Consider the following 12,736-nt stretch of genomic DNA (forward strand, 5'->3'; position numbering starts at 1 on the left):
CATTCCAAAGAGTTCCCCACGTCTGAGAAAATTTCGCAGACCGTGGTGGAATGAAGCTTGCCGCGATAGTTACAAGAACCAAAAGAGACTTTGGAACAAATTTAGGAGGTACCCAACGACGGAGAACTTAGTTGCTTTTAAAAGAGCCAAGGCCCTTGCACGTCGTATACGTCGTTCGTAGTCAGAGGGAATCCTGGATTAATTTTGTCTCGTCCATTACTTCTTCGACTCCAAGTAAAATGTTGTGGAATAAGGTCAAGGCCGCTAATGGGATTTATCGTGAATCTTCCATTCCTATTTTAAATATAGGAAGTGCATCTTATTCATCCCCATTAGACGTTGCCAATATTCTCGGCCAAGCATTTGCACAAGTTTCCGCAATTGGTTCTTATAGTATAGAATTTAAGGCAATTAAGAATCGCGCGGAACAGTTGCCATTGCGTTTTAATGCAAGAAGAAACTTCCCATACAACTCTGAATTTAGGATGTCGGAATTGGAAACAGCCTTGTCTCAAGCCCATAATACAAGCCCGGGACCTGATGGTATCATTTACAACATGCTTCGCCATTTGAGTAAAACTTCCCTTTGCAACCTGTTAAGATTATTTAACAGGATTTGGATTGAGTAGACTTACCCTGCACAATGGCGGGAAGCTATTGTGATCCCCATCTTAAAACCTGGCAAGGATTCACGAAACCCTCTGAACTACAGACCAATAGCTCTGACAAACTGTTTATGCAAGACTTTTGAGCGGATGATTAATGCACGTCTCGTATACGAATTGGAGAAACAAGGATGCATCTCCCCGTTGCAGAGTGGTTTCCGTCGAGGTCGATCTACTTTTGATAACCTCGTTTTACTGGAAACCCAAATTCGCAACGCATTTGTAAGGAGGAACCACCTTGTCTCCATATTTTTCGATATTGAGAAAGCTTATGACCGTGCATGGCGGTATGGTATACTTTTAACACTTTTCAATCTCGGTTTTAGAGGAAATTTGCCCATTTTTATAAAAAACTTTTTGTCATATCGCACTTTTAGAGTTCGAATGGGGAACTTTTATTCTAACAATTTTATTCAATCTGAGGGTGTTCCTCAGGGAAGTGTCCTCAGTGTCACTCTTTTTATTGTTTATATAAGTCAAATTTTAAATCAATTACCATCATCTGTTCATGGAAGCCTCTCGTTGACGATCTCCAAATTTCATGCGAAGGAAGTAATATGCATTTAATTGAAAGACAGCTTCAAAATGCAATCAACAAACTAGTAACATGGTGTGATGAAAACGGGCACACCATCTCTCCAGAGAAAAGTCGGTGCCTCCATTTTTGCAGAAAACGTAGTTTTCACTCGGAACCTAATATTTATATTCGTAGCCATGCTATTCCAGTTGTTGATGAAATACGTTTTTTGGGGGTCGTATTTGACCGCAAACTCACCTTCATTCCGGATGTTTTATACTTGCGAAGGAAATGTGAGAGAACCTTGAACATCTTAAAAGTCCTCTCCAGAACTTCTTGGGGAGCAGATCGAGCCTCCCTAATCCGTATTTATGAGGCAGTCATTCTTTCCCGTATCGATTACGGATGCATGGTGTATGGATCCGCACGTCCTAGTGTTTTGCGCAGACTGGATACTATCCATCATTCTGCATTAAGAATCTGCTCTGGTGCCTTTCGAACATCCCCGATAGAAAGTTTATACAATATTTGTTATCAACTACCTCTCTACTTAAGGCGTAAAAAAATTGCAGCCTTGTATTACTTCCGAACGCAGTCTCTCCCGAAGCACCCTATATCTGAATTAACACTTCCAGTTGGTCTTGGGAGAATTTATGACGTTCGTTCCTCTTGCATTCCACCGTTCAGTGTGAGATTGAAAAAGCTTTTGCAGGACTCGGATTTTAATTTAACAATTATGTCTACAAATGTCTTTTGCTTTGCCCCATGGGATAATCCAGAATTCTCCTTTTTAAATCCATTTTCTGGATATGATAAATCCACAACAGCATCTGTGGTTTTTCAACAGATATTTCTCTATCATCGCTGTGAGTATTCATCTTTCATCCCAGTTTTTACAGATGGCTCGAAATCAGATGGACATGTCGGATTTGGCATTGTACTTCCATCTGGTACACTGAGCTATCGTTTACATACCTGTTCTTCTGTTTTTACTGCGGAACTAATGGCAATTTCCTCTGCCCTTCATGAAATTTCAATGTCTACTTATCGCAGCTTCATTATTTATACTGACAGTATGAGTGCTTTAGAGACGCTCTCCCACCCCGACAATCAAATGCATCCTGTCGCCTTAGAAATTCTAAATAGTTTAGTCCTTCTTCGAAATAAGACATTTAATATTTTATTTTGTTGGGTACCGAGTCACTCGGGCATTTCTGGGAATGAGGCAGCAGACTGTGCTGCAAAAGCTGCTTCTTCATTTCTTTCACAAAATATTCCTTACTGTGATGCGAAGAAGTTTTTTCTTTGTCATCTTTATTCCACTTGGCAGGCAAACTGGAATGAGCAAATTGACAACAAATTGCATACCATTATATCTTTAATTGGATTATGGCCTGTGCTCCCTGTACGGGGGTTGGATGTTAAATTGACCCGCCTCCGTATAGGACATACACGTCTAACTCATAAACATCTAATTTGTGGAGAGAGGAAACCCATGTGTCCTACATGCAGTACAGATTTTAGTGTGAAACACGTTCTTACTGAATGTCCTGATTTTAAATTCCATCGTGAGTTGTATTTCCAGTCATCGTCTCTAACTATGCAGGACTTGGTGGGTGAAAAACACCACCCAAATATTTTTAAATTTTTAAAAGCCATTCGCTTTTTTACATGTATCTAAAAAATCGTCATCTTTGATAAACTTTTTTTTTATTGCACTCTCCTGTTTTTATTAGCTTCTTTTTTTCCTGTATTTGTGTATTTGCTTATATTCATAGTTCCATTGATTTGATTTTTAAATCGAATAAGATTAGTTTTTAACCATATGTTTGGCGCAGTTTAGCCAAGATAGGCTCTTGTGCCACTAAACTTCATAAACCAAACCAAACCTTTCTTTTACACATCTTGAATTCTTTAGTTCATCAAATATCCGTCAATATCTAAAGGACATAAATTAAACGTTCTTTCCTCTCTTTTCAAGAAGACAACAAGAAATATCCACCTCTTGCTAAATGACATTTTAAATCACAGACTTCCATTTCCAGTTTTTTTAGAATAGAATCATTTAGATAGTCTAAAAATATTGTTACAAACCTGTAATGTTGCTTCCCAGCATGGTTAATTCTATCACCGGATAGGCAGATTCACAATCATCTGTATTGAATGCTGATCGGGTGCAGCTAGTAATTCCAGAGCTTGGCGACCATTTGGCGACTTGGCGAAGAATTTGCCAAATTTGGTGACAAAACAGATAATGCTGGAAACTTTGAGGATGTCAATGATCCATCCAATGGGAACTGAGATTGATCCAGAGTGGCCCGCCTATCTACCCCTGAGATTAGCCTGATTGGCACAGAAGATTTTCGGCTCGCCTCCCAGGAACTTTAAAAAGACGACAATCTCTAGCTGCAGTGAATCATTTCTGTTTCAGCCCTAGAGGGAAACAGACGCAGCGAAAGCAGATGCTGAAGCAATGTTTCGATGAGCTGCCAAGCCTCTGGCTTTATTGATATGATAGAGAGAATCAATAGAGGTTGCTGGCAGTTGGCTAGTAGTGAAGCAAAGATAGCCCGAATAGAAAACCAAATACAAAGTATGAAATATTTTATCGAAAGATTCCAAGGTCCTGATCAAATTAAAAAAGAGGAAATACATGTAAAGAAGCTCCAAAAACAACGGGATTCCGAAATAGCAGAATTGGAAAAAGTAGGCCCTTGCATTTGTCCAAACTGTACCGCACACCCCAACAACAGCCTAAATATCTGCAACCAGCTATAGAAAAACATCGAAAGACTCAAATACTTACAAGACACGATTGAATCCTTTGACACGACACTGCTGCAAATGATCAAAGGCAAGCAGGATCACACAAAGCAATATCTTCATGATCTCAATAAAGCAAAAGAACTAAGATCCCAAATGGAAATCTTAGAAGAAGAATTAAAGTACTTTAAGAACTTAAGCCCTTGCCCTGTAGAACACTGCCAATTGCACCCAACAATTGCTGAAAATCCTCAAATGGAAATAGAGCAGCCGTTCCAGGTAATTGAGAAAAGACACACCGCTAAGAGAAAAAAATTCAACGAATACTCGAGAAATAATGGTCTACAATAAATTCCAAGCCCTCGAAAACGTAGAAAACCCAACCAGAAAAGAAGTACCACCCATAAATTTAAAGATGGATGAAGATTACAATCTGACGCTGCAAGATATCTGCCGAAAATAAATATGTGAATGGTTTTATCAGAATCGCCCCTATAAATGGAAAAGAAAGAAAGGGAATTATCGAAATATTAAAAAGTAAGAAAAAAGAATTTATTTTATCTGAAGACTCTACAGAACGACCCATCAAAGTAGTTATTAAAGACCTCCCAGGGAATCAGGATAAGGACGAAATAAAGATAGAGCTGGAAGAACTTAATTTTAACATCCCAAGGGTCGCACAATTAAGAAATTTTAGAAGCAAAACCCTCCTTCCAATCTACCTAGTGGAAGTAGACAAAACGGGAAATTATGGAAGTATTTACAACATCCGATCCCTCTTCTACATCAAAGTGGAAACCTGCAGAAAATCTGCAAGGCCACTATATGTTTTAATTTTACTGGGTTCTTTCATAGCGTGCGGGATTGCAAATGCAATCCGCGCTGCATCAAGTGTAGCGGAAACCATTCCACTCAGCAATGTCAAATTGAGGAGAAGATTCCAGACCCGATCTGCATCAAGTGTAAAGAAACAGGGCACCTAGCCTCTTGGAGAGTGTGCAAAAATTACCCCACTACAGGAACCTACCCCACGATTAGAAGATCCTTTGCTGATGTTACCAGAAGAAACAGAAAATACAGCAGAAAACACCCAGAGATCAACCAGACCCAGATACCAAACAGATACCAAAGAAACCGGCACTCAATATAGAAGAAACCACTCCAATAGAAATAGTGGAATGTTTGAAACACTCTGATAAATCATAACCCTACTTAAAGAATTCCCCGGAATACTGAAAGCAGCCAAAAACTTGAAGCAAACGACAGACAAAGAAGAAAGAAAACTTATCCAGATTAACGCTCTTCTAGCACTAAAATCTCCATTCCCGCCCATTTCAGTTCCAGTTACTCTTGATTGGCCACCTACGAACAATAGCTAATCCTGCTATCTTCAACCTTCCCCGAAAACTAGACGGAACACAGCGATTCCCCTCTCCCCACACTCTCTGCTACTGAAGACTTCTGATTAGCCCAGACAACTCACTCCTACGCCCATGCTTGCAGACTCCTCGACCTGTCCTCGGTTCATTTCATCAGTAATGCTCACAGTTCAGGGCATTAAATGACGCCAGGTTGTTACATCGTCAAGACCTTGGAGATAGCGTTGCTTCGCATGGCGGGTGCTCCACAAATCTATCACTTTCCAGCTGCACTGAATTAATTATGGTATGCCTTGATCGTCACAGAGAATGTCGGTCATGATTCTCTTCAAAAATATCTGTCTCTTTTGCGGGAAAATGACAATGACAATGAATGGAACATGTCAGCAATACAGAAAAGATCTTCCGAACGAAATTCTACAATGTAATAAATCTCACAGCTACAACCTAGAAAACCCAAAGCCAGAAACTACTTTAATTAACTGGGCAGATAGAGAAACCCAAGATGAAACAACAGACATCACAAACAATCAATTCTTCAGAAAATACTTACCAGGCTGCAACACCTCCTCAGCTAACTCCGATTAGAGCCTAACTCCTACTCCGTCCATTTAAGAATTTCCAACTGGTGTGATGTGGTGTGGAGAGGGGGGTGCAAACTCAGGTGTCGTCCTCGTCATCTGACCGCGGTTCAAAATGACGAGGTCCGTCGCAAAATAGCCCTAGTGTTGCTTCACAACGGGACGTTAATATAACTAAACTAAACTAACTAACTTAAGAAATTCCGAATGAAAAGACCAAAGAATTTAAACTAGTCTCTCAAAAGAAAAAAGCCAAAAAACTGAGAATCCAAAAAGTTTGTCAAATCAGCACTGAAAACCCCTACTCAGCTCTAAGTATAGACGAAATGGGCACTGCAGAGCCACTTATCAAAAAGTCAGTCACAATAAGCCTATTACTAAAGAAAAACTACAATCTGATCATTCAAGAAATAACCCGGCAACACGCACATACAATCAGCAAATACTCCTACTGATATACAATAATGGAGCCTCCAACAGAAGAAGCAAAAGCATAAAATTCCTCGACTTTAAAAAAACAAGAATACATCCTAAATGGAGACCCTGAAGACAGACCATTAAAAGTCGTACTAAAAGGACTCCCCGTCAACACTAGTCCTGAAAACATCAAACAAGAATTAGAAACAATGAATTTCTCAATAGTCATGATTAGCCAGATGATAAATTACAGAATGAAACCCTACTACAAATGTTCCTCTTAAAAGGAAAGAAAAAAAAAACAGATTGCCAAAAGATTTACAATATCAACTCATTAAACTACTTGAGAATCAGAATTGAACCCTATAGAAGCCACAACCACCACCATTTGCTACAATTGTTCCCGTTTTCACCATTTAGAGAGAAAATGCCGAGCCCTGCCCAGATGTATCAAATGTGAAGGTAATTATCAAACCAAAGAATGCCCCCATTCAGGAAAAAATAGAAAACCCCTTTTGTATACAAGGTAAGTCCACGGGACACCTGGCCGCATGGAAAGGATGCCCAGCTATCCGAAAAGTCCAGAAAAACACATTAAACCCCACCAAGATATATCATATGCGGAAGCCGCAACACCCTTCAGATCAGCACTTACCTCCAACTTCAACAGCGTTCTCCCGAATCTGCAAGAATTTAAGGAATCAATGGAATGCCAAAAAGAGATTGACGCCCTCATCCAAGATTTTCCCAACTTATTACGAGCTACTCAACTAGGTAAAAAAAGCAAAAAAAAAAAAAAAAGGCAAGAAAAACTGCTGATCTTCATAAATGCCTATGGATTCTCAAATCCATAGTCCCGCCCACCGCCAAAATCAAGTCTTCTCATTGGACAGCCCCGTAAAACTCTCAGTAGTACTTAAGCCGATGTTCTTCTCCTCCATCCTCATTCCATCTCCAGATCTTGTCGAAGACGGCCACGGTAATACATTGACGGCCAAGTACTCTGAAGTTCTATTCTTACCGGGGATAAGCCCGTATTTCGATCTGAACCTCAAGTTTCAACCGATCGTAGATGGCGTCCTTCGGTCCTGGCGTCACTAATCTTTTTCCCTGTGTCCTTGTGAGCTGCAGTGAATCGTAGTCAGAGTCATAGACAAGTAATGAGTCGTCGAGAGGATAACGAAGCAACGGCGGAATAGTTGTGGGGAGTTCAAGCCAGTGCTGAACTCCTGTGTGCCGAGCCCTGACGTTTATGCTAGAAGCAGCGTTGTGTCGTGTGTGAAGAAGCCAGTCGTGTGGTAGTGAGTCGGCAGTTGAATACTACTTAAACGAGGAGGCAGTGGAGAATTTCAGCCGTTTGGAGAGACCGTAGAGCGAAGCTCCGAAGATTCCCTCTCCTGCTGTATTATGTATGACAGCTTTGTGTGTTGTGATCGTTGTTACTACCGAATTACTACTTGTGGACTACTTACTGTCTGTTGTAGTATGCTGCTGTGTGTTCGTCTCGGCTGTACATATTTGTCGTCTTTGTATTCGTGTCTTTCGTGTAAACAAACGTTAGTTGTTGTTTTCTACAGAGGCCTGCTGATTGTTTTCACACCATACATCCACTGCATGCAAACCCGGTGATTTTACGGACTTAGTAGAGATGGAATCCGTAATATTATTGACAACATGTCAGCATCAACAAAACAGTATAAATTCGCAGACGAACGCAAAAGCTCTGAAGTATAAAATTCAACTACAAGCACTACTTTTCATTACCCAATCTTAAAGGATGCAACAACAGGAAGCAATCAGGATCCTAATGTCCTATCAATGGAAAAACTTCTATACTTCAAGTTTAAATTCCCTAATGAAAAGATTAAAATAATTTTTTTTCTGAAAATTCGAAACAAAGGTTTAGCATTAAACTAAGAGTAAAAAACAGATATTGAAGAATCTAATTGATAAATCTCAAAACACTGACGAGTTAAAGGGAAAAATTGTACAGAAAACACTAAAGTTTTCCAGATGTGTTATTTATAACATCTCAACGGATACAACCGAGCAAGAGGTGTCAAACGTAAATAAACTCGTTACACTACATGATGCAAATTAAATAAAAATTCTAATTAAACTGAAAGGGTACAGTGAAATACACTAATATTGGATGGTAGAGTGTCAATTTCTGCACTTTTAATATTAAACAACTTGAAAGTATATGGTTGATTGGAGTTTCTATAAATTAATGAATTTTTCCAAATCCGTCGTTATTTTTTCTATCAAAGATTCAAACAAGTTCAAAAGGAATGCGGTGCAGAAACGGAATACTAAACGTAAGTGTTCAGAAAATCCATACACTGGAACATGTATGGCAAAGTAGCCCGCATAAATTGTGATGGGACTAAATATAAGAATGATCCTGAATGCGATATCTGATATTCTGCATGTTTTTATCAGAGAAAAACCTCCAAGTTTTAAATTGACTTGAAGTAAATTGCAACATCATGATGCGAAAGGTTAGTTTGGTCTGCATTTGGCATCAAACCCGATTTTAGAAAATTTATAGAATTGGGAGTTAAGAAAAATGAATCTCACAGAGGCAAAACGTTTATTAGAATTCCTATTAAATCAGAAATTTCATTACTTTCTTATTTAAAATTCAAGATAATATTTGGTCATAAAGTTACACATATTTCAGAGAAAAGAGTTTTAAACTAATAAAAGTAATTAAAGGTATCAACATTTCTCAAAAAAAAAATTAATCTTGCATGCCTTCGTACGATATCAATAACATTTCTATATCAGCGAGTATGTTTTAGTTTAATCACATTGCGTGAAATTAGTTATTAATTAATAATTAAAATTCTAATTAAAAATTCAAAAAAGGGACCCAGGTGCACATTTCCGGCCTCCAAGGTATGCATGTGCCAAATCTGGTAGCTGTAGGTCGAACGGTCTGACCTGTAGAGCGCCAACACACACACACACACATTGAGCTTTATATAAGTATAGATTGATTGCAGTTAATATTTCTAGAAAATCAACTGGTAGCCTGACACGAGTAGCAAATAAATATTACAATGTTCATTCATTCATTTTTCTTGTGCCATATACATTATCAATTTTAGTTTTTATGCTTTCGTATCAATTTTCTATATAATCATGTTTGCAACCCCCCCCCCTATTTTTTTTTCCTACTATTTCTATCTATCTTTTTTTTTTTTTAATGAAGTTCAAGAGGCTTGGTGGCTGGATCGACAGGGTGGGCCGCTGAGTTTTGCAGGTCTTTAGTTCGAAGGTCGAAACTGAGAAGTTTTTTTATACGTATTTTCAAAATAAATTTTAACTATTTTTCTCCATTATTCCTATAATTACTATGAATTATTCCAAATCATATGATTCAAAAATAAAATTTAATTTCAAAATATTTCTATATTTAATGGAATTTTTAAAAGTCAAGTTCACGCACATGCGCAGATTTTATTCCTATTTTTATCATCGTGCTTTTACACCAGATTGACACCGTATTTAAAATTTGTATCTAATAGTCGTAATGAGAATCCTTGATCCTTCAGAGGCTCTCTACGTATGAAGCTTGGTGCTAGATCGGCAGGGTATGTCACTGAGTTTTGCAGGTCTTCAGTTCGATTGTCGAAACCAAGAGGGTTTTGTTTGTTTGTTTTTTAATTTTCTTTTTTTTAATATATTTTAGCTATTTTTCTCCATTATACCTATAGTTACTATGAATTATTCTAAATCATATAATTCAAAAAACAATTAATTCCAAAATATTTCTATATTTAATCCAAATTTTAGAAGTCAAATTCAAGCACATGCGCAGAATTCATACCTATTCTTAGTATTGTGCTTTTAGACAAGATTGACACCTTGCTTAAAACGTATTGAATAGTCCTAAAGAGAATCTTAGACCCTTCAGAAGAACTAGATATGCAAGGCTTAGTGGCTAGATCGGCAGGATGTGTCACTCTGTTTTGCAGGTGTATAGTTCGAGGGTCGAAACCGAGAAATTTTTTGTATATTTTTTTTTAATTTATTTTAACTATTTTTCTCCATTATTCCTATGGTTACTATAAATTAATCCAAATCATATAGTTCAAAAATAAAATTTAATTTCAAATTAATTCTATATTTAATCGAAATTTTAAGATTCATGTTCACGCACATGCGCAGATTTTATTCCTATTCTTATCATTGTGCTTTCAGACCAGATTTATGCCTTGCTTAAAACTTTTATCTAATAGTCATAATGACAATCTTAGATCCTTCAAACGCTCTCAGGACACGAAAATTGGTGGATAGATCGGCATTCGTGTCAATGAGGTTTGCATATCTTTAGTTCGAGTCTCGAAAAGAGAAAATCTTTTGTATATATTTTTCGTTTTTTTTTTATTATTTATTTATTTTAGCTATTTTTTCCATTATTCCTATAGTTACTATGAATTATTCTAAAACTTATAATTAAATAATAAAATTTAGTTTCAAAATTTTTCTATATTTAATCGCAATTTTAAGAGTAAAGTTCAAGCACTTGACATTGTATTAAAAGCTTTTATTGGATAGTCGTAATGAGAATCTTAGACCTTTGTATGTTGCCGTGTGGTCCGAGTGACAAGCTGTCAATTAGTAAACGAGAGTTCGTTCCACAATCAAAAAACTCTCTTTTCTTTCAATTTTTTTACTGTTATTTTATTTATTCATTATATTTTTAAAATATTAGTTTTAGTAAGAATTATTATTTTTCTTTCCAAGTTCTGATATTTTTTCAAGAATTTAGAAAGATTTCAATCTTTTATTTAAAAATTCATCCAAAAGAAAGAAAATAAAATAAATGTCTAAGTTGTCTCAGTAATTCTGGACATGTGTAGACTTATTCATTCTTTTATATACAAGACTTTCAAGCAGGGATTTGCACCATTGTAAATTATATCAAAACCTACAAATGTTACTTTAAATTGGTTCGTTGGGCAGCTCGTATGTTTCCTTGTGTTCGGAGCAAAAAGCTGTCAGTGAGTAGTCGCGGGTTCGATCCGCCTTCTAAGGATTCGTTTTTTTTTTTTTTAATTTTAATTATATTTCATTTTTATTTTAATTTCATGTTTAGTGAAAATTATTGTTTTTCTTTCCAAATTCTGATATTTTTTCAAGAATTCAAAAAGATTTCAATTTTTTATTTAAAAATTCACCCAAAAGAAAGGAAAATAATGAAATAAAAGTCTAAATTCTCTCAGAGATTCTGGACATGCGCAGACTTACTCGTTCTGTTATACACATGGCTTTCAAGCAGGAATTTGCACCATTTCAAAATATACTAAGGATTGCACATGTGGCTTTAAATTGATTCGTTGGGCTGTTTGTATGTTGCCTTGTGGTTGGAGAGACAAGCTGTCAATAAGTAGACGCGGGTTCGATCCACTGTCTAAGCATTCCTTTTCTTTTTTTTTTTTTTTTTTCGTTTTATTTCAATTTTTTTTTTTTTAATTTTATGTTTAGTGAAAATTATTATTTTCCTTTCAAATTTCTGATATTTTTTCAAGAATTTAAAAAGTGTTCAATATTTTATGAAAAAACTCTCCCAAAAGGAAGAAAATAATGAAATAAAACTAAATTCTCCCAGACATTCTGGAATGCACAGACTTATTCGTCCTGTTCTACACATGACTTTCATGCAGTGATTTGCACCATTACAAAATATACCAAAAGACTTCACATGTGGCTTTAAATTGCATCTTTGTCCGGCTCGTAGGTTTCCCTGTGGGATGAGTGGCAAGCTGTCAACCAGTGGACGTAATTTCGATCCGCGTTTTAAGGATTCATTTTTCTTTTTTTTTTTAATTTTTTGTTTAGTGGAAATTATAACTTTTCTTTCCAAGTTCTAATATTTCTCTCAAGAGTTTTTTAAAATTTCAGTCTGTTTTTTTAAAAATTCTCCTAATGTAAAATAAATAATGAAATAAAGTCTAAATTCTATCAGAGATTCTGAGACATGCGCAGACTTATTCGTTCTGTTATAAACATGGCTTTCATGCAGGGATTAGCATCATTATAAAATATACCAAAAGACTACGGTTGTGGCTATAAACTGCACCTTTGGATGGCTCGTGTGTTGCCCTGTTATCCCAGTGGCAAACTGTCAACCAGTAGTCGGAGATTCGATCCGCAATCTAAGGATTCATTTTTCTTTCACTTTTTTTTTTTTTTTTTTTTTTTCATTTTATGTTTAGTGAAAATTATTTCTTTTCTTTCCAGGTTCTAGATATTTTTTCAAGAACTAAAAAAATTTCCATCTTTTATTTAAAAACTCTCCCAAAAGAAAGAAAATAATGAAATAAAAGTCTAAATTCTCTCACAGATTCTGCAAATGGGCAAACTTATTCGTTCTGTTATGCACATGGCGTTCATGCAGGGATT

At 36.5% G+C, this 12,736-nt stretch overlaps 1 protein-coding gene across 1 annotated transcript; it reads left to right on the forward strand.

Annotated features, from left to right (window-relative positions):
- The first annotated feature begins 1,222 nt into the window (after positions 1–1,222).
- On the forward strand, positions 1,223–5,141 carry LOC129989022 (uncharacterized). The gene is made up of 3 exons (XM_056097327.1): positions 1,223–2,750; positions 4,037–4,224; positions 4,965–5,141. The coding sequence occupies exons 1-3, from the start codon at positions 1,223–1,225 to the stop codon at positions 5,139–5,141; spliced, it is 1,893 nt and encodes a 630-aa protein (XP_055953302.1).
- The last annotated feature ends 7,595 nt before the right edge of the window (positions 5,142–12,736 follow it).

This window comes from Argiope bruennichi, chromosome 10, assembly GCF_947563725.1.
Source record: "Argiope bruennichi chromosome 10, qqArgBrue1.1, whole genome shotgun sequence".
Taxonomy (NCBI): domain Eukaryota; kingdom Metazoa; phylum Arthropoda; class Arachnida; order Araneae; family Araneidae; genus Argiope; species Argiope bruennichi.

What these genes read in the sequence shown, in the direction of transcription:
- LOC129989022 (XM_056097327.1), top strand. Translation starts at nt 1,223, where the DNA reads ATGCATTTAATTGAAAGACAGCTTCAAAATGCAATCAACAAACTAGTA. An exon ending in TCCTGATTTTAAATTCCATC is followed by an intron (nt 2,751 to 4,036) that starts GTGAGTTGTATT and finishes AAATGATCAAAG; the next exon opens with GCAAGCAGGATCACACAAAG. An exon ending in AAATAGAGCAGCCGTTCCAG is followed by an intron (nt 4,225 to 4,964) that starts GTAATTGAGAAA and finishes ACCCCACTACAG; the next exon opens with GAACCTACCCCACGATTAGA.